Below are 22,232 nucleotides of genomic sequence, written 5' to 3'. Positions count from 1 at the left end.
CCCCCCCCCCGCACACAATTCTCGTGTTCCGATTGGTTGAAACCATAGGTGTGTCAGGAGGTGTGTGCGCCATGTTGCGGTCCCTCTCTACGTTATTTCCTGCTGAGGATGACGTTTTTGACGGCAGGGAGGGAGGCAGCAGAGCCGATCAGCAGGCGCATCCGTGAGCGTCCCAGGCCCGAAGCAGCTCTCTCCTCCTCCTCCTCTGATAAAGCACAGGCGTCCATTCCGGCAGCGAGAGCTTGAAATGCTCCGGATAGCAGACTCCGAGCTGAGGTATTTGCCAACATTTATTTCTATAATGTTATGTAACTGTGTAAGAAGCTCTCTGTGCAGTTGCCTGTTGATTCAACAAACTTTGTTATTCAATCGCGCAGAAAGTATAAGTGAAGTGGACACTGTGGCTAACTTTGTATCTCTTTTCTCTTAAAACACACACACAGACACAAAAACACACACACACACTTGTCTTTAGTGAGCTGTATTGCGAGTGAGCTCTAGATAAACTTCCTTTAAGTCACGTCTTCATCTGTTGTGACTAAACCGCAGACGCACACTGGAAGGCACGCTTCCCCCTGCAGCCCCAGATATGCTTCTATGTCACACACTGTGCAGCAATGCAAAGAGATACTTTGATGATGCAAGACTGATGTGGCTTTTACGTTTACTCTCTGCCTGATTTTTAAATTTCTTTTTTCAATCTGTGGCCAGTGGATGACCTTGTTTTCGAAAAGTTCAAACAGCCGATCCAGATTCAGCACTGACAAATGTGAGCTGTTGCTTTTTTTTTTTTTTAATTAACAAAGGCTAAGAAAGGATGTGCAACTTTCCAGGTGACTAGAAATATGATGCTTTGTGTTTTGATTTTGGCTCCTTTGTATCGTCTGACGTGCTCTCTCCTGAGTCCAGCCGACGTCTCTGGCTGCAGCTCCTGTTTCCTCTTCTCCTTTAACCTAAAGATAGAGCCCTAAGGTCTGGGATCAAAGTTCCTCTGGGAGTTAAAACACAATGTCCTCTGAGGTAGAGGGGAAGCATGGGCTGGACTCAAACGGATATATAGTCAATTAACTTTGCTGTCACCTTGTACTGGCTTTAATACATGAATGAGACAGGCCAGAGTTACAGGCATGATGAAACCATCAAAAATACTGTGACATCCAACTAATCCATAACAAATGATAATAAAGTTCAAAATTTTTTAATAAGCTGTATTTAATGTAAACCCAAGAAAAGCTCCAGGAAGCTCTCACATTTTAGAAACTACAGCCTTAAAGTTTCACCTTTCTCCAAACTCCAAGAGTTCACCAACAAATCGCCATACCCTCTGCAACATCCCTTCGATTTAACAATTCATTAAGCAGCGTGTAGTATGCCTTTTTAATTTATCTCTTATCCACTGTTACAGTGGTGGATATGGAGGTGGCATGGAAGGGTAGCTTCATTTTTTTTTTAAATTCAGTCTGATGTCAGTGTTAGCACATAACCTCCTGTTTGTGAGGGGCAGCCAATCAAAAAAAGTGTGGGGGTGATTAGAAAAGGAGAGGAGCAAAACCAATCACTGGGTGAACTGAGGGCTTGCATGAACACCTAGTGTAATATTATTAACTACTATTTCAAACTGTGAATTTTATACGTGTGTGTGTGTGTGTGTGTGTGTGTGTGTGTGTGTGTGTGTGTGTGTGTGTGTATGTGTGTTGGACTCTAGACTCCAAGAAAAATAACAATATGTGGAAATGAGTATCATGGCTGGACTTTAACTCGTTGATCTGTGGTTTATCTGCTGTGTATTGTTGCAGAATGTACAGGAGTTGCTCAATCGACCCTTTGATGAAGAAATCTCTTTGAGCACCCAGGGGCAACAAATTTATCAGCGGGCACACACTCTGCATCAAAGCTGTTTAACAAACCAGTTGGTCAGCAAGTTTGTCAATGACTGCCCAAAAAGTTTGCTGTGTTTTGTTAAAAAAGTCTTTAGACACAGGTATAATACACTCTGTATGGTGCAGTTGATGGCGTGCTGCAGGTGCCGGCACACATCTGTTTGCACACTCGTACTTATTTACCTGCATGGTGTCAGAGTCCTGTCACGACCTGTCCCCTAAATGCTGCAACACAAAGACTAGATAAACATACAGACGCATGCTCGGATCAATATAATCCTTGCTGATGGTGCTCAGGAGTTCACAGAGGGCATGTTTCCTAACACAGACAGGATTTTATCAACTTTTTTCAACCCCTTTTTTGTCATAGTGCATGCTTTAAGTTTAAAGTAGCTTAGACAGCGAAAGTTGTACAGTCACACTTGGGGTTTTTTCATGCGTGTCTTACAGATGTGTGCAGCTGTGCAAGCTGAGATTGTGCATCGCAATTTCGGCAGATTTGATGTAATTAAAACACAGGTAAAATGGTAACGCAATACTGTAAAAAATGAATGAGTTGCATTTTAAGAGGGTTAGGAAAGCAGACCATCAATCTGAAACGCCTGTCTGCAGGGAAGACTTGTTTTTCTGCCTTTATCCTACAAACTGTGCGTCTGTGGTCACCTCCTTATTAGGTTTCGCATCCAAAAAATGCTTTGGATGGTTCTTATCTGCTTATCAAGAAAGTCTGCAGTAACATCTGCTGTTATAAATTACTGGAGGTTGGAGAGAGCACCTTACAGAACACGAACATTGGCCGTGGTGCTGTTGTGTTGCGTGATGGTTCAAACAGATGTCCTTTACCCCGCTGTGAGCAGCTGGGAGCTCCAGCAAACACCCACCCACACAACACGCAGCGAGATCCACTCTTGAAAGCAGACGTGCAGAAGAAGAGACAGGTCGACTGTTTACTTCTGTCTTGATTTTAATCCTCAAGAGACAAAAGTGACTTTAAATTGTGTGCCGTAGACCTAAAAGCTATTCACATAGTGTAAACAGTGTATATAATAGACACTATATGCTCCGTGCAGGTTCATATATCAGAGTGAAAGGCTTTGAATTCAGCTGTATGTGTGAATACTTTGGCTGAACAGATCGGGATTAAACGTGTGAAAATAAGTCATTTAGGATAATGTGCTGCTGTTGACTCACAAGGCACGGTTCACTTACGAACATAGTCCTCACAATACTAACTTAATAGACTTTTTCTTATGGCATTAGGACCCCGGTGGAGTGAAAGACAGTGCTTCATTTGCATTTTTCAGACGGTCGTCTCACATGTTTGACAATAAACATGCATTTCATTTTCTGTTTTAATATTTGCTGCTTGCTCGGTGCCTCCTGTGGAGTCATATTATGATGTTTTGTAAGAATGTGGTAAATGTTTCATTTGTGACCCACTGTTGAGTCCCTGAGAGGGTGTCCAGTGGATAAACCTCGGGATGCACTCACCGCTGTTTGTGTATTGTAAGATGAGATGAGAAATGCTTCATATATCAGCGCTTTAGTAGTCTTCATGTGAAAACACACTGCCTGAACTTGTCCATCTGTCCATCAACCAACCAGTCATCCATCGCTTATCTAGCAAATTGCATAACTGTATGAAAAGTTAAGCCAATGCATAAAATCTGATGGCCAGAAAGGGGATGGGGACTTCTAGCTGCACAAAGATGTCAAGTTGCATAGAAGTTAATGAGAAAACTATCATACTGCTCACTTGTTCTGTGACCTTAATAAACACTTTCCTGATCTGCTTATGTTCTCAGTCACTAGTTGCATGTCTTATTTAATACAATATGATATGGGGCGATCGTGGCTCAAGAGTTGGGAGTTTGCCTTGTAATCGGAAGGTTGCCGGTTCGAGCCCCGGCTTGGACAGTCTCGGTTGTTGTGTCCTTGGGCAAGATACTTCACCCGTTGCCTACTGGTGGTGGTCAGAGGGCCCGGTGGCGCCAGTGACCGGCAGCCTCGCCTCTGTCAGTGCGCCCCAGGGTGGCTGTGGCTACAATGTAGCTGCCATCACCAGTGTGTGAATGTGTGCGTGAATGGGTGGATATGTAAAGCGCTTTGGGGTCCTTAGGGACTAGTAAAGCGCTATATAAATACAGGCCATTTACCATTAATTTTGTACATTATAGTCCTGATAGACTCTTGCAAAGTACACTAAACTTTATCATATAGCTTATACCTTATAAATGTGCAGTGGCTCTTAATTTCCTAGTTCCATCCAACCTTCGCTCATCACATCAAGTTTCAAAATAAACATGATGGAGATGGTCAATACGATCAGTTTGATGTTTAAAAGGAGTTTGTCCAAACATTAGCAGAGGTGTGCTTTCACACTCACAGACTTCATTTTCCTCATCCAAAATCTCCTTCTTTTTTTTTTACAGTCTGGTGAGTGAGGGTTTGAATCCCTGATCTCTACCATGGCAGGGGATCACTACAGCCCCCCATCCCCACTGGGGGATTCCCTCCTGGGAAGTCCACTATGTGGAGACCTGATGGAGGATCTTCGTGATATCTCCCAGTCTATAGGAGATGACGCACTGGGGTTTGATTTTCCAGAGTACCAGAGCACTGGTTCGGGGTCCAACAGCTCTGTCGCACTGGGTGAGTATGAGGGGTAGCTTCATCACCAGTTGAGATTGGTTTCCAAGAACATATGCCTCAGAGAATTAAAAAGCTATCTAACACCTTCTGTAGGGCTCTGGTCTACCTTGCTGTTTTGGTCAAGATTTGGAGCCTAATATGGCTTTAAATGACAATATTAGAAGCTCATTATTGAGACCCCAATTTTAAAAACATATATTTACTCACATAAGTGCTACCCCAACTTCAACCCATCGGTGCCACTGGTGTACAGAGAGACAGGTAAGAAACTTGGTGGAAAGAATCAGGGGCAGGATCCTTAATCATGCCAAATGTTAAAACTTGTAACCTCTTGTCTTTTTTATCTTTTCTGCTGTAGAGACCTTGACCCCAGCCTCGAGTCCATCATCAGGAGTGTGCGGAGCAGCGGCTGGCCAAGATGAGAGCGGCAGCACCCTCAACCTCGAGTGCCGGGTGTGCTCTGACAAAGCTTCGGGCTTCCACTACGGGGTGCACGCATGCGAAGGCTGCAAGGTAAGAAACTTGGGACGTAAACAGGGATCGTGTAGCCAGCTGGAGCACATCGACTGCATCATGCAGGCGTACTTTGGCGCGAGAAAGGCGATTAAAGGAGCGCAAAGATATTAACGTAATGAAAACACAGTTCAACTCATGGGTCTTTTGAATGGCACAGCTAAAAGTTTAAAAAAAGATGACGTGCATGCCTGAACGCACGCAGCACCAAAACACATACAGAAGCCTGGCAGCGCAGAGGCGCCTGACCTGGAGACCAGTGGAAACTTTCTGAGACACACAGCCGAGTCATGTGGGGTAGAGGACATGACGGCTAGGCCTGTCACCTCTGTCCTGGTTGGCACAGAGCCAAAGTCAATGACATTAATACACACACGCACATTTATAAACACACAGAGCAGCTATTGACACAGTGGACTGCTCTACTTTGCTAAATATTCCCTTTTGGGATTTGATGATTAGTAAAATGTAGTTTTTGCTGCTTTCATTTTTCCTTTATCTATGTTTTTGGACATTCTTCACAATTTAGGGATTAAAAGTTTATTTTAAAACACCGACACTGAGAATATTGGGTAAGTGAGACCGCTGGCCTCAGTAACCAGCGCACGTGTTAAAAACCATAGAGGACGGTCGCTGCGTTGTTTGTGCAGTCACATGAGATCATTGCATCCTCACAGCTGGCCGCAGGTTGTTGCTGCTAATCTGAGATTTATTTGCTACTTTTGCATGAGTTTTTAAACTCTGACCCTTTCTCCCTGTTGACGTCTCATGCTTTGCTTCTCTTTAATAAAGATCTTTCGCTTTTCCACGACATTGCCACTGATTGGAAATGCGATAAACATGTCTCTACTTCTGCATCTGCACATAGGTTGGGGGGGTTTTCTGATAAAAAACAATGACTGTTGATCACTGTGCTGGCTCTAATGCTAAAAAAGTGCATCTGGTGGATAATCTATTGCTGTCTAACTCTGTAGCTGCCCACGGGGGCTCTGTTTTACGACACACGTCTCATTCATCACCACAGTCTTGCTGTCAGAGCGGCTGCCAGCGTTGGCACGACACCTATCACCGTGTCACACAGCAGCTGTTCTGAAGCAGGGACGTGATGACCTTGAACTGTTGGACACTGCATATGTGACGGGGCGTGCTCTGACGGCACTGCTTCTAAACTCTCTGACTGCAGTAATCTTGCTTCTGATATGTCACAGTCACAGTTCGCGGTTACCATGCTGGATGGGCTCTGTGGAGTATTTTCAGCACCTCGCTTCAAAGAGAGGCGCACTGAGCAGTGGGACTGTGAACACGCTGTGATGTTGCCCTACCAGGGTTTAAGTCTGTGGTGATAATGGGCCTGAAACATTAGAGCAAAGGAGATATTATTAGAGTCAGGAAAAGCCTTTAGTGATAGAAAATTGAAAAAATGAGAGAGACTTTTGCTCCTAAGCGTTGCACAATCGTTCTCTTTGTTTATGTTGTCAGCCTTGCTGCTCGCCTCCCGGCTAAGATATCGCAGCACAGTACTGGCCTCTGGTTGTGTCTGTTTTTCCCAAACACAAACATGCAGGGACATGTATGGCATAAACACACACATCTGTTTTTCCTCCTTCTGCAGCTCTGTAATGTTATGTAATGCATTTCTGATGACTGTAATATGGCCTTCAGTGCTTTCTATTGGCTGATTCCACCCACACAAAAGAGATTCTTTTGCTTAAAATTGACACAAAAGTGGCGTATGACGCATAATAAAACTAAGAAAATTATAAAATAGCTGCTATTCAGCATAAATTCAGCCAGGTGTAAGATGATGTCTTTAATGACCATTTGGCCTGTTGGAAATTTTACTGATGTAAGTGGAGTATGCATTAGAATATCACGCGCCTTGCCTTATCTGAGGGCTATAACGTATCCTCCAAAAAGAGATGTTCTTCAAAAAAAAAGGTCAAATCTACTGCACATCAGAGATCCTTTCCTTCAAGAACAGGTGTAATTTCCCTCAAATTAAATCCAAAGATATTAACATTGATCTTTCCAGAGCTTAAAAGGTGCACATTTAATACAAAAATGCATAAAATATGCAAACTGTTAACTGTTTTGTTCATGACTCTGAGCAGGGTGCTAATGCAAAGGCACTGGGTCCCATTCACTAATATGTGCGTATTAATGTACTTTGCACATGTAATACTATGCACGTCTTGAGCCATATTTCTTTAAATCTTTCTTGGAAAGTGGGAAACAGGCTGCTGCAGTTTAATGAAACGTGTGCAAGCATACATGGAAATAGACAAAAACAGAGTTTGTACAAAGGTTTGCAGAGTACAAATGAAATCTGGTAAGAAAATATGGATATATGTTAGTTTTGTGCATTTTTTGCTTATGCCGTGTGGTTGAACGACGACCACTGAGAAAGCTAAGTGATAACGTCTTTTTGTTCTGTCTGTCACATCAGGGTTTCTTTAGGAGGACCATCAGGCTGAAGCTGGAGTATGATAAGTGTGAGCGGAACTGCAAAATCCAAAAGAAGAACCGAAACAAGTGCCAGTACTGCAGATTCCACAAGTGCCTCTCTGTGGGCATGTCCCACAACGGTAATGGAAAAAGTTGAAAGTTTGCAAAATATCAGCCAGTGTAGTCACAGTTACAGGATTAGAGTAAACAGTAAAACATATAATCTGAGAACAAGCTCAAGCAACCAGTGATAAACTTAAAGGTCAGGCTAAGTTTGCGAGCATTAGCTACCATAAGCTAGCTATTATAAGCTAACCAAAAGGGTAAAATTGTGATTCTACCTCTCCGACATCTGTTGATATGGAAAAAACTGGTATCATACATCTTTTCCCCATATGTGGAACTAAGGTTGCAAGTATGTAACAAATTACTCTGATCAAAGCACTGCTGAAACATCGCAGTGAAAGAACTTGAGGGTGATTAGCCCGATGCACCGTGAACTGCCAATAAGAGTCTGAACATCCTCAGTCTCAACATGTGCTCTTTAAAACATCAGCAGGTTGTCGTTCCTCGGTAATTTAGCTCTACTTCAGTCAAAATGCTTTTGCTGTGACATCTGGCCCGTCGTCTGGAGGGTCACTGAGTTTGTTGTGATGACCTCCCACTAGCAGCATCAGAAACATGAGAGGAACATGGCATGCCTCAGAAGAATAGAAATAGAACAGGATGTACCAGATTTGTTGTACGTGATTTATTTTCTTTCTTTCTTTCTTTCTTTCTTTCTTTCTTTCTTTTTCTTTCTTTCTTTCTTTCTTTTTTAGAGTACTAGTGCATATTTGAATCCTTGAATCCTTGAATATTTGCTGAGGCAGCATAAGCCTTATGGCTCCATATGTCAATTTATTGTGCAATGTGAGGGGGAAAAAAAAAAGAAAGTCCTGTGGCAATTTCTAATGACCAGTGTTTTATGTACCAGCCATCCGGTTTGGTCGTATGCCCCAGGCAGAAAAACTGAAGCTGAAGGAGGAAAGCAAGATGGTTGAGAAAGATGTGGAAAGTCCCTTAATGTCTGACCACAAGTTTCTGGTCAGGCAGATCCATGATGCCTACATGAAGAACTTCAACATGAACAAGGCAAAAGCACGGCTCATACTCACTGGAAAAACTAGCAAGCCGGTAAAGTGGAAAATAAAGTTTGAGAATATTCTCTGCTCTATATCTCTGCCCTCTGCCTCACCGACAGATTCTTTATTTCCCAGCAGCCTCTCATCATCCACGACATGGAGACGTTCCAGCTGGCGGAGAGAACGTTAGCGGTCCATATGACAAACAGCGACTATCCGGAGTCTGACAGCGTCCTCGGACAAGTGAGTCCGGCTGTGTCGTGCGGGGAGCTTCGGCAGAGGGAGGCCGAAGCCAGGCTCTTCCACTGCTGCCAGAGCACCTCAGTGGAGACTGTCACAGAGCTAACGGAATTTGCCAAGGCTATGCCGGGTTTCCAGAGTCTGGATTTGAATGATCAGGTGGGTTTCAGGTTGCCTTCTATGGTAAGAAGTGGAAGGAAGAGCAGATGAGTGTTCACATGCTATTGCTTTTCTATTTACCTTTTAGGTGACTCTCTTGAAGTACGGTGTTTACGAAGCCCTCTTCACACTCTTGGCCTCGTGCATGAACAAGGACGGCCTCCTGGTGGCCCGTGGTGGAGGCTTTATCACCCGTGAGTTCCTCAAGAGTCTCCGCCGACCATTCAGTGACATGATGGAGCCCAAATTCCAGTTTGCCACACGCTTCAACTCTCTGGAGCTGGACGACAGCGACCTAGCTCTTTTTGTGGCTGCTATTATCTGCTGTGGAGGTAAAAGGCCGATAATAGGTGGTAGAATAATAATTTAAAAGAGAAAAAGACATATTTGAATTTTCCTTCTTCATTATCTTGTCCTCCCCCACTGCTCCCAAAGATCGTCCAGGCCTGGTAGACGTACCTGTAGTAGAGCAGTTGCAGGAAAGCATTGTTCAGGCGCTGCGGCTCCACCTGCTGGCCAATCACCCAGATGACACCTTCCTTTTCCCCAGGCTGCTGCAGAAGTTGGCTGACCTCCGGGAGCTGGTCACTGAGCATGCTCAGCTGGTGCAAGAAATCAAGACGACAGAGGATACTTCCCTGCACCCGCTGCTGCAAGAAATATACAGGGACATGTACTGAGTATATGAACTGAGAAATGCATATGAATGTACAGGAAGGAACAGCAATGCAGCTTCTGAGGCTGCTGCACAAACCGGAGCAAAACAAAAATCTTTTTTTAAGGAGGGGGGAGGCAGCTTTTGTTGGGAAAGTGACTGCTTCCACTTCATTAAGAGGTCGCACAGTGGAAAGGGAGCGTTTTTTTTAAACCATAGATGTGCAGAGGTATCATTAAAGGGTTAATTTTGTTGACCAGCAGCACCAGAATGTCTTGGAGCTGAGTGCCTTGGATGCCAGCTTTTACACATGTGAAGAAAAGTGACTCTGAAGCAGGCTGTGCATATTAGCATATTGTGCAAAGAAATTTATGTACACATATCAAAAATATACCTGGGTATGACTGCTGACCTCATGCGTGCGTACACTGAGGATAACTATGCCTGTGAACATAACAGATTAGGGCCCTCTGGATGTGGTTTATGTCATTTTCTTGTTCTGTTACTGCGTACTTGTGGCACGTTTGCTTTGACTACCTTGACAACTCGCAGAGAACTGATCAAGTGTCATCGTTACTTGCTGCACGAGTTCAGGTTTCTCCTGTTTTGGGCACAGCTTCTGCCTCCAACACATAACAGATAATTAGCCTTACTTCTCCCGCAGGCAATAATCTGTTATTTGATGTGTCATTTTTTTATTCATCCTCTGCCCTGCTGTTAAAAGCCAACACAGCGTGATAGCTCACTTTTTTTTTCTTTTAATTCCGATTTTCAGTGTTACAGAGTACATGTTTATGTACAAATCCTGCCATTATGTAAAACTAAATCTCAAGGAGAAAAATGTGCTAACAGCCAGTACTTTATATTTCCAATACAAACAAAATAATCTGTTAATTAGCTTGTGTTGTGTTTTGGAAATATAACAAGACTACCTTAACCTCGGTGTAAGGGACGTGTGTATTTGCAGGCCTCAAAAAGAGGAGCTGATCACCTTATTTTTCTGTACTTGGACTCTGAACCGCGATGTAGCATTGCGAAGTTGTTGTAGGTCATAATGAAACATTTTATCTTTTATATATATATGTGTAAACATGCTGTTGATGTTAAATGTGTTGTAGTCTGAAATAAACTAATCTATTTAACATCACTTTCTAAATGAAGCCATCAGCACTTCAGAACATACACCAAACTCTTTATGGTGGAAGCTTGTTTCTGTGATTTATTTCATTTTTTTCTTCATTGTTGGTAAATCAAATTCTGAGGTATTATGTATAAATTTTGACTTTTAATTCAATTCAATTTTATTTATACAGCGCCAAATCACAACAACAGTCGCCTCGAGGTGCTTTATATTGTAAGGTAGACCCTACAATAATACATACAGAGAAAAACCCAACAATCATATGAACAAGTACTTTGGCAACAGTGGGAAGGAAAAACTCCCTTTTAACAGGAAGAAACCTCCAGCACCGCCAGGCCCGGTTAGGGTGAGGAGAGGAAGACAGGATAAAAGACGTGCTTAAAGTAAAGTGAGTAAGTACAGGGTGGGCTATTTATATGGATACACCGTAATAAAACGGGAATGGTTGGTGATATTAAAGTCCTGTTTGTGGCACATTAGTATATGTGAGGGGACAAACTCCAGATCGGCGCACAGAATTTGCGGAATGGGCAAAACAAAAATTGGAACAGGACCCTCAGTTCACGCAGAAGATTTTGTTCAGTGATGAGGCAAACTTTTATGTGAATGGTGAAGTTAACAAACAAAACCACCGCTATTGGTCTGACACTAACCCACATTGGATGGATCCCTCCAAGACTGTTGGAACAACAAAAGTGATGGTTTGGTGTGGTATATGGGGTACAACGATAGTGGGTGCATTCTTCATCAATGGAAACCTCAAGGCTGCTGGATATTTGAAATTGCTACATGATGATGTGTTTCCCTCTTTATGCACTGAAGCTGGCACGTTCCCTGAGTTTTTCCAGCAAGATGGTGCATCACCACATTATGGGTGCGAGGTCCGAGCATTCCTAGATGAACAGTTTCCTAGAAAGTGGATTGGTCATCGTGGGCCAGTTGAATGGCCCCCAAGGTCTCCCGATCTGACCCCCTTAGACTTTTATCTTTGGGGTCATCTGAAGGTAATTGTCTATGGTGTGAAGATACGAGATGTGCAGCACCTGAAACTACGGATACTGGATGCCTGCTGGCATTTCTCTTGCGGTGTTGCTATCAGTGTGTGAAGAGTGGGAGAAGAGGGTTGCATTGACAATCCAACACAATGAGCAGCACATTGAACACATTTTATAAGTGGTCAGAAACTTGTAAATAACTCATGAAAAAATAAAGTTACGTTGAAACCAAGCACATCATTGTTTTTCTTGTGACATTACCAATACGTTTGATGTGTCACATGGCCCTCTTCCTATTGAAAAAACAAAAGTTGTATCCAAGATGGCCGACTTCTAAGTGGCCACCATGGTCACCACCCATCTTGAGGAGTTTGCCCCTCACATATACTAATGTGCCACAAACAGGACTTTAATGTCACCAACCATTCCCGTTTTATTACGGTGTATCCATATAACTGGCCCACCCTGTACTTACTCAGAAGTTTAAGTCAACAAGTCAAAAATCTGAGATATTAACTTGATATTTTGACTTAGCTCTTCCTGCCATTTTCCCCTTTCAGTGGTGAAAACAAGCTTTCACATTTCGTTTGTCTGAAATAAATTATGATTAAATTATTATTTCATTGGCTAGAAATAAAAATAAAAAAGAAATACATAAATAAAATAAAAACTTTCACCTACTGGACTTACATTTTGACTGTAGGAAAAGTACTTTTTGCTATTCATGCTATCAATTAGTCATTCAAATATTATTAAATTAAACTGCTTAACAGTGCAGTATTCAAAGTCACATATTTTACAGCTCTCTCTATGTAATTTTTAAAATACAAGTGACGCTGTTATAATCGTTGTAACCACATTATTATCGCTTTACAGCGCCGTCATATTGTAATACTTTTGGTTGTCTTACCGCTCCAGTCCAGTCGGTGGCGGTAAAGCTTCACGAAACAACACTGACGGACTGGAAGAGAAAACCAGGAACTGACTTTCTGCTGTGAGCGATGGAGGAAAAGGCTGCTAGTGATAACCCTCAAAAAACATTTACGTGCCAGTTGTGCAGTTTAACTAGCCCCTTTACTTACTACGGACAGAAACCGCCTAACACCAGAGCTATCGTGTAAGTGAAAATGAAGCAAAAAACAAACAAACAAAAAAACAACCCGTACCATTTTTAGAGCTCTGGTGTTAGCAAGGCTAACGCTAATGTTGTTAGCCGCTATGTAACTAACTGCATGCTGCGTTGAACACGGAGAGAAATAAAGTGCCCAGCGGTGACTAGACTGCACTTGCAGCAGAATAAGGCTTGAACTATGTACATGTGCCCTTCATGAATTAAAGATGGGCCAGAGTTAAGCATGTGTGTTGTTGTCTGTCGTTCGTCAGGCTGCTTGAGGAGTGTTTTATCACCAAGGACCCCTTCAGTCCGGACAGGGAGAAGTTTCTAGTTTTGGGGTCCATTTGCAGCCTTTGTGGCACTTGTGTCTGTGTTGGATCGGTAAGATGTCTCATCATATGGTCAGAATATTTTCCTATCATTTAATCTCATCCATATTAAACCGTGTTGCTAAGCTGCAGACAGGGTTCAAGGTGACAAATAAAGAACCTTGAACAAACTCAACCAGGAGGACTGTCCTCAGCTGTGGGCCGAACGTCCTTTTTGGATTTTAAACCCTGTGGTTTTGTCATAATTTTCCACTTGCAGATGCATGTCTGTGGTTTTGATATTTTGCTCAGATGACTCTCCGATCATGTGGCTGAAATGCTGAGTGGGCTTCATGGTTCTAAATCTCTTGCAATCAATATTCAGTCTTACAAGTGGATGGTGAAAATAAATAAAGTCCAAAGAGTAGTGGCACCCACTACCTTGTGGACTTTACTTATGCAAACATGGAGAGCCAAATGCTGAACTTTTTTCATTTCTATTTCCTTCTCACTTTGTTAGGACTGCAGCCTTTTCTACACCAAGAGGTTCTGCGTGCCATGTGTGAACAAGCACTTGGACCAGTTTCCCCATCAAATTCAGGTCGAGCTGGCTAAGAAGAAGCAGAGTGCAAAGGCTGCAGTGTCATGAGATCGGAAAAGGAGTCCAGAACACGTGTGTGTAAAGATGACCACGCTGGACCAACCAGGAAAAGAGTGGTTTACACTGTGAATCAGACTGATCGACTTTCCTGCTGGATGTTATTTATTTATCTTAAAAGAGATCGATAAGGGTGACATCTTATTAGGTTGATGGGCCTTCCCAGCCAGTTGCTTGTGGGGGCCAGTTTGGCAACTATTCTGGGAAAGAATGTGAACTATATGCACTGTGCGATTCCACAAACAAGTATAGCTACCATGTAACTGTTTTAGTGGCAGAATGTGGCACAGTTGCATCATCCCCTATTAGTTACATTTAGCTGTTGCGTTAAGCATTTACTCCCATTTTATTTTATTTTATTTTTTTACTTGAAGCATACACAGCATTGAATCCGCATCTCTGCTTCCATCTGCATAAACTTGAGCAGTGTCTGTGAAGCACCATTAAAATAAAAACATCGCCTTTTGCATCGGCTGTCTGACTTTTTCACTTATTATTCCAGTTTACCTGTCCTGAGTCCAGCGTTCACTTCAAGGATTGTTCCCTACAGCACCACGCACCGTTTACAGCAGCATAAACACATTATGGATTAAACAGCGATAACATCGATATAACGCACACACTCGCTGTGTTTATCCCTACATGTTCAGAGGCTTCTCAAGGGCTAATTGAAGCAGCATGGTCTTGCAGGCAGGCCCCAGAGGGTTTTTTTTTTTACTGGCATATGCTTGCAGAGGAATGCAGATGACACTGAGTTTAAGTTTCCCTTTGATTATTACAGGATTCCTACAAAGCCCACAGAATGCCAATAAAGTTGATGATCACTAGTTAAATAATGACTTTTTTTAACAAATACAAAATGAGAACTCTTAGGGGGGAAATTGCGGTGAAACTGAAAGTGATTTTTTTAAAGCGGTTTCTATTTTCTGTTTAAATTCTGAGCACGCTCACGAGCAATTACAGCCAGTGAAGCACACAAACCAGCCCTGTGGCACCAGTGGCGAAGTCTGACAGCGATAGGCACCGAGCCAACGATGACGAAGCCCTTCGCTGATGTCACTGGAGGGTGAGTGGGTGCCTCGTTTCTTTTTTTCGCCCCCCCTTTTTCTCGCACTTTTCTCGCATTGGAGCCCCCAGGTGTCCTTCAGTGACCTTGGAGCTGTAACTGAACAGAGCTACAGTGATCGCATTAAGCGTGTCCAATCTGCTTACGTGACGCCAAATCAAATCATGCAGCAGTATCTGTCAGCACTCGCACAATCGTTTGGTGACCGATTGCCGCCGCGGTCCCGTACTCGGAGCGCTCTCTCTGCCCGGTAATCCCGGTGTCAGGTGTTAACACGTGAGGTCTGATCTTCACCCCGCTGCGCGCTCTCTCTCTTTTATTTTTAGCGATCGTGCTAATGAGAGAGATAAAACAACACCTTAAATTTGTAACTACACCCTTCCTTCCCTGTCTCCTGACTCCCGTGTGTAACGAAACGCAGTAATTAGGCCATATTCATGTGCACAGTTATTCCAGCTCCGCTCTGTGTAAGAGTTTCTGGGCGGTTCTTAGTTCAGACCAATGAATCGCCTTCTCTGTTTAAATAGTCCTTGATGTCAACTTTTCTTCTACACTCGGAGCTGCCTCTAACGCCATGTTGTCTCTTATGACTTGATGTGTTTTCATCTGCCTTACTACGGAGTTGACAGGAGTGGCTGTGTTAAATCCCCCTCCTCTTCCTCCACACACCCACCCAGCCAGCCTCCCGTGCGCCTTCGGAGACGCTTTTTCCCCCACCTCTGAATTTTTTTTTTTTTGGATGATACGCGCGGAGCATGCATGCATCATTCCCGTGACTGTCCGTTTGAAAGGAATACTATTTCGGAAGCAGCGATTTGAAGCACGCGTGTGTTGTTTTTCGTCGTTGTATGTGCAACAAAATGTCAGATGTTCGCCTTTCTAACGCGAGCCCGGTGGAGAGGGTGGATGCTCGGCAGCAGGACAACGTCAGACCTTCGGTTCGCAGAAATCTTTTCGGTAGACCGAACCCAGAAGAGATCCGCAGGGATGCGGAGAATTCGGCGCGAGAGGATGTGCAGCGTTTCAGGGAAACTTACGATTTCGATCTGGTGGAAGGCAGGCCGCTCGCTCCGCGCAGTTACGACTGGGTGCAAGACGACGACGCACCGGAATTTTATAGCAGGCAGCCTCACAGCAGACCGAGAGGCTCTCCCGGAGACAGCGACCGGCTGGATAACGACGGCGGTGACAGGCCGTCGGGTCTCCAACCAGGCAAAAACGGTTCGAAGAAAAGGAGTGCAGAAGATGCAGGTGAGAGCTGTCATCTTTTTAGTTTTGATTGGTTTTATTTGGGCGTCTCGGAGGTGCAGCAGTTGTGTGTGTGTGTGTGTGTGTGTGTGGTTCAACCACCGTCTTATTTTGAGTTGTTACTGAAGGTGAAACTTTGCGGGAAGTTCTCTGAGAACCAAAAACACGCCATATTACTGATGCACGCCGTTTCCTCCTCGGGCAGCTGATCGCACAAATGCGTCTGGTGGCTTTTAAAAATGTACTCCACGCGACAACATCCTGATAACTTTTTCTGCGTGTGCTCTCCCCCCCCACCCCCGCCCCTTCACTACAGACTCTTGCTCCACCGAGTGTTTGACTAAAAGGTCGCGTAGTAGAGATGGTGGCGACGACGATGACAAGTCGGACGGTGCAGGAAGTCAGACGATAAGAGCCGCGGAGGAGAGACCCGGCAGACTGGAGGTCTGAGCGGTGCTTCAGCGGGCAAACAGCGCCAGGTTAGGAGTCAGTGTCTGCACAAATAACCCAGCATGCTATTTATGCGTCATGTCATGTAAACACAGTGTTTCTGAGTATGACTGGTCAACCCTTTATTGTGTGTGCGCGTGAATAACTGCCTTTTTCCATTGTACCATTCAACAGCCTCGTTTCCTCTTTATGTCCCACAGAGCAGAGAGGAGAGACCTGTTGCTGATGGAATACTGTAGCTTTTTTCTCATCATCTGACAGAGGGGAGAGATTTTTTTTTAAATTATTATTATTTTTATTTTATTTTTTTAAAGCAACCTTTTCCTGCAGAAGAGAGGAGGGAGAGGCTGCACAAGCACTGAACATGTACACTATCAAGTTTTGGCACTCATATGAATTAATTTGCCTCAGAAGCAGCAGACAATGTAGCATTGTGCAAATTGATTTTTGCTCATTTGTTTTGTATCTACTACCTATGTTTCAGATGTAGCACATAAAAAGCATATTATGCTTTTCATACTTTTTCTGTTAATTGTGTTTTAAGTGTAAGTGTGTGAATTTGACATGGGAAGTTGCAGTGCAATTTCCAACAGAGAAATATTATTTTTGTTATAGTGGTCATTTTTAAAAAAAAAAATCATTATTCAGGTAATTGATATAGGTAAAAAAAAGAAAAATAAATAAATGCAGATTTTTTTTTAAAAAAAAGTCAGGGTTATGTGGAAACAAAATGTCTTCACTTTTTCTATGGCTTTATTCTCCCAGTGTTAAATATCTTTATTTTGAAGGTCCAGATGGCCACACTGTAAGTTGAAGGTCCATCTAACTGGGAATAGCCATGACAGATAAAGTTTACACACAGATCATGTCTCCCTGTTTCATGTCATTATTTTATTATAATATTTCTTTTAAGGATGGGGGAGGCCCAAAGTTTGTGCCTTTAAAAAAAAAAAAAGCAATTCTCTGGGGGAGGGGTGGGAGGGGAGGATGGCTAAACTGCTGAGCAATATCCAACCAAATTTTTTTTAACAGTATTTGCTAATAATCCTAAGATTTAGCTTTTATTTTGAAATTAGGTAAGTTCATATTCTATTTACTTTTAGGCCACATATCCTTCCCCTTAGTAAGTAATGCATGTTGTCCAGGTCAACATAGATAAACTATGTTTTAAAAAAAAAAATCACTGGGCCTTTTTCTTTTATGCAAATATGTGAATCAAAGATTTGTCTTTGTGGTGTGGAATTCATGTGGAACATGCAATTGCACTATTCATTTCTCATTTTAAGTGAGGGCAGAAAAACAAAGTGACACCACCTCATTCGGTGTAAAACTTTGAAGTGTACCTGTGTGCCTCATTTTTTTCTGTCTTTCTTTTCTTTTCTTTTTTCTTTTTTTTGAAAAACACTGAAAAATTATACTAACTTATTTATGTTGAGCTTTTTTTTTCTTTTTCTATCTTTTTTTTTTTTCGTGGATGTATGTATAGCTTCCCAAAGCATAATTTTTTGCATTTTTTGTAAATATATATTTTCATTATTGTTTTTAAGATAAATAAATAAAATAGCAAAACTGAGCCTAATAATTGATTTTATACCCTGTGCTTGTGTTTTTTTCCCCCCTATTTTCTTTAAAATGCAGCTTGATTAATTAAAAGAGCATCGCTTGTATACTAGAAACAAAAGCCGCTCCACCCTTCACAAACGCCCTAAGTTTAGTGATCCGCCCATGTAAACTACAAGACTGATCATAGTAATTATCAAGTCTTAGGCAAAGACCTGGGGTATTACCACATTGGAGAATAATTGTTCCTTTCAGCATGTGGAATGACAAAGCAGCTCTAGCTACACAATAAGAAACAGTCAAATCACTCAGTGAAGAAGTATTTGTCACACTTTTTTAAGACACTTTACTATTAAATAATGTGCAAAATGAACTCTGCTTCCTATGAAGCTACTGCTCAGTAATCTTATATATCTTGTATGCTGCAGGACTAAATCCCTTATGCTGCAGCAGAGTCCAGACTGCGACTGTGCTCGAGCTTTTTCAGCTAAGCTCTGCCTCTAAAGTTGAAAACAACAAGGGTATGTCCTGAGGAAAAGAGAGGGAGAGAGAGAGAAAAAAACTTTTTTTTGTTTTTTTAGTTATTGCCCTTCCCTGTCTCCAATCACAGCAGAGAGAAGAAAAGCAGACCACTTAGGAGCCAGCCAGTCAGATAGCTGTGGGAGGGAGCTTTGGACAGAACAGGCTATTCCTTTCATAAGACACAAACCACCCAATTAGTTTCATTGGCTGACTCTTTCCCGTTGATACCAGTGTCTAGGAGTTAAACAGAGTGAGTGAGCGAGACAGCTTTCCCTATGATATACTGGCTGTGAGTGTCTGCAGTCATTTTGAGCTAGCTCATGCCCCTTCTGTTAACTTTTACAGAATTATAAAAAAAAATTCACATGCTTTTAACCATACGTGTCAATTTGCACTACAATAATAAATTGCATCAGCATTAATCTGACATTTATCCACTCAGGGGAAGTTTTCAATTGTGTTTCCTCTGGTTCGGTGTACTTTATGTGTATATTAACTATTAACTGTTTAATAAGCTCTTAACACTTCTGCCATAATCGCTCACTTTAAAGAACAGCCTTTTCCGGTTCCTGAAAGTAGGTTTTGTGCTGCTTACGAACTTATTTTTCACCCGTTTAAACCCAAACTACAGTCATGTTAAAAAAGGGAAGTTTTCACAGGATTGTGTGAAACATTAAATAAGCCCCCTGATTCAGCAGCTTGTAGAATCAACTTTAGCCACAATAACTTTAAGTCATTGCTTTCTGCACGACTTTATCAGTCTTTATCAGCGGAGGATTTCTGTCCCGCTTTGCTTCAGTTCACTGAGGTTTGTGGGTATTCGTTTATGCACATCTTTCTTAAGATCCTGCCACAGTATTTGAATCAGGTTTGAGGTCTTGGCTTTGACTGGGACACCTTGATTTTTCTTTCGTTTTCAGCCATTCTGTAGTAGAATTCCTGCTGTGCTTAGAATCATTGTCCTGTTGCATGATGCAGTTTCAGCCAAGCTTTAGCTGTTAGACATATGGCCTCACATTTGACTCTAGAATACTCACACTGGTAATACAGTGGAGTTCATGGTCAGTTCAGTGACTGCAAGGTTATCATGTCCTGTGGCTGCAAAATAAGCCGAAATCCCCACCATGCTTGGCAGTTGGTATGAAGTGTTTGTGCTGACAAGCTGTGTTTGTGTTTTTGACAAAGTGATGCTGTGCATGATGGCCAAACATCTCCACTTTGGTCTCTTCTGTCTAAAGGACATTGTTCCAGAACACTTGTGGTTTACTCAGATGCAACTGTGCAAACCTGCCATGTTCTTTTTAGAGAGAAGAGAGAAGTAGAGAGAAGTCTTTAGAGAGAAGTCTTTTTTTCCTAATCGTGCTGTCATGACCTTTAACATTTAACATGCTTACTAATGTGTGCAGAGTCTGTGATCTCGCTCTTTGCTGTTTAGCAATTTGTCTGAGCATTGTCTGACCCAAGGGCGTATTTGCTGGGAAGACTGTGGCATTGTATTAACACACACCTGAATGCTCCAAACCACCACAACGCCAAAACCTCTGCTTTTTAGAAAGGTGGTGACACTTGCTGATGATATATTAGTATCAATCAAAGTCTGACTGAATGACTGCTCATGGCTGCTAGTTATCCTCTTAATCGCTACGGAAGCACTAAGGGTGTACTTAATTTTTCACAGGACTGCAAAGACTCCTATAAGACTTTTTTCCCCATATGACTGTAACGTCACTCGTGGAAACATGCAGACCGTGCAAACCAAAGACTAAAACCAAAGCCTTTCCGGTCAGTATTTATACAAAGATTATCACATACAGAGTGCACAAATGAACAAATCATTACCCTCTTTTATCCAGCTAAGTCTAGCTAAGCTAAATTCTGTTCAATGAGACACTGACCAATGAAGGAGACAGAGGTTCAAAAAAACCAAAGACAAGTAAAGGCTAAGCGTGACCTCTACTATAGTTAGCTACCATAGAGGGGTAACGTCACGACCTCTGCTGTGTTTTCATTGGTGTTATTATCACAAACATAATATGTTTGCAGTAAGTGATATTTCTAAATAGAGCACAGCACCTATTGCGACCATAAAAGACCAGCTTCTCAGATTCACATATGGCTGTTTGAACCCTAATGAGAACCAGAACCTATAAATGGTTAATGTTATATTTGCATGCTGTCAACTTCCTGGCCAGCAGTGGCAGCAAATGTCAAGCATTTAGTCATATCAACAGAGTCAGAGCTCTGTAGATGTTACTGAAGACAGAAGCGTGGAAGTCACATTAAGATGTTAAGACTGAAGAACAAACAATTAAATGGAAATGGATCTTTCAACAGGATGATCACCCTAAGTGCACAAGTTGCTATATGGATCCACAAGAAGAAATATTTCAATAAACCTTTTTCCACATGCTCTTTGTTTTTCACATGACTTTATCTCTAAAATTTACTTTTGCAAGATTAGATCTCTTAAAAATTAGATGTTCCTCACTCGGCTATTACTTTTGTTGCAGTGGAAGATTAAGAGGCGTAGGATCTAACATCAAATCTGCCATCTGCATCTTTACTTGCATCAACCCTGAATGGATAGACAAACCATGTTTCCTTTTTATAAGCTCTTCCAAACACAAAGGAGCTCGTTTCCTTTTCTTGCTTCCAGTCACAACATTTCCCAACATTATTCCAAGTCCCTGAACACAACTTTTGATCTCCTTCTCATGTAGTGATTTATATCCGTCTACAATGTGCTTTTAGAGGGGTGATGGTAGTACCTTTCATGCCAAAGACCTACGTTTGAGTCAAACAAGTTGCATGCTCACCCATCATTTGTACCTTTTATAAATACATTATTAGGTTTAGGCATTGAAAACAACTGGGTTAGCCGTGAGGCTCAGCTTTCAGTTTAACTTTTTGAATAGGCTGGGTCTCAGGAGAATAAATTCACAACTATTCGCCAGCCAGTCATGGAGTGCATATATTTCCCTAGTGGTTTCCAATGGTCTAGGCCTACATGACTGGGGCTTCAATAATCACAACAACAGTCACCTCAAGATGTGGTAGATAAAGACCCTACAACAACACAGAGAGAACCCCAACAATCACACAACACTCTTAGCAAGCACTTGGCAACAGGGGAAAGGAAAAACTCCCTTTTAACAGGAGGAAACCTCTGGCAGGACTAGGCTCAGGGAAGGGCAGCCATCTACCGCAATCAGTTAGGGGTGAGTACAGGGAGATAGGACAAAAAAATACACTGTGGAAGAGAGCCAGAGATTAATAACAACAAATGATTAGAAGCAAGGTGGCGCATAAACAGTGATGAAAAAAGGTGAGTGAAGAAGAAAACACTCCTCTCTCCCAGAAGCCTAGACCTATTAGAGCAGGGCTGCCCAATCCCAGTCTTCGAGAGCTACTATCCTGCAGCTTTTAGATGCATCCCTACTCCAACACAGCTGAATCAAATGAATGGCTTGTTATCAGGCCTTTGCCAAACATGATGGCATGC

The 22,232-nt window shown here is 42.4% G+C and overlaps 3 protein-coding genes across 7 annotated transcripts; all 3 read left to right on the top strand.

Moving 5' to 3' along the window:
* Positions 1 to 11: 11 nt before the first annotated feature.
* On the top strand, positions 12 to 9,706 carry pparaa (peroxisome proliferator-activated receptor alpha a). 5 transcript variants are annotated; one of them, XM_005915665.3, is made up of 8 exons: positions 12 to 276; positions 4,313 to 4,532; positions 4,891 to 5,045; positions 7,492 to 7,630; positions 8,467 to 8,666; positions 8,750 to 9,013; positions 9,102 to 9,345; positions 9,564 to 9,706. In XM_005915665.3, exons 2-8 carry the CDS (start codon positions 4,349 to 4,351, stop codon positions 9,704 to 9,706), a joined length of 1,329 nt encoding a protein of 442 aa, XP_005915727.1. In that variant the 5' UTR covers positions 12 to 276; positions 4,313 to 4,348. The 5 variants fall into 5 exon arrangements, with proteins under 5 accessions (XP_005915727.1, XP_005915724.1, XP_005915725.1 ...); XM_005915662.3 differs by having other exon boundaries at positions 15 to 276; positions 9,449 to 9,693; XM_005915663.3 differs by having other exon boundaries at positions 17 to 276; positions 8,753 to 9,013; positions 9,449 to 9,693.
* A 3,026-nt stretch (positions 9,707 to 12,732) lies between these two features.
* Positions 12,733 to 14,358, top strand: cdpf1 (cysteine rich DPF motif domain containing 1). The gene is made up of 3 exons (XM_005915659.3): positions 12,733 to 12,921; positions 13,188 to 13,299; positions 13,747 to 14,358. The coding sequence occupies exons 1-3, from the start codon at positions 12,806 to 12,808 to the stop codon at positions 13,873 to 13,875; spliced, it is 357 nt and encodes a 118-aa protein (XP_005915721.1). The 5' UTR covers positions 12,733 to 12,805; the 3' UTR covers positions 13,876 to 14,358.
* A 126-nt stretch (positions 14,359 to 14,484) lies between these two features.
* LOC102306852 (cyclin-dependent kinase inhibitor 1B) lies at positions 14,485 to 17,816 on the top strand. The gene is made up of 3 exons (XM_005915661.3): positions 14,485 to 16,201; positions 16,515 to 16,677; positions 16,849 to 17,816. The coding sequence occupies exons 1-2, from the start codon at positions 15,799 to 15,801 to the stop codon at positions 16,646 to 16,648; spliced, it is 537 nt and encodes a 178-aa protein (XP_005915723.1). The 5' UTR covers positions 14,485 to 15,798; the 3' UTR covers positions 16,649 to 16,677; positions 16,849 to 17,816.
* Positions 17,817 to 22,232: the final 4,416 nt, after the last annotated feature.

Source organism: Haplochromis burtoni, unplaced genomic scaffold, assembly GCF_018398535.1.
Source record: "Haplochromis burtoni strain Fernald_Lab_line unplaced genomic scaffold, NCSU_Asbu1 Contig_14, whole genome shotgun sequence".
NCBI classification, from domain to species: Eukaryota; Metazoa; Chordata; class Actinopteri; order Cichliformes; family Cichlidae; genus Haplochromis; species Haplochromis burtoni.
Note: the sequence above shows the minus strand (reverse complement) of the source record. Positions and strands in the feature narration are given on the sequence as shown.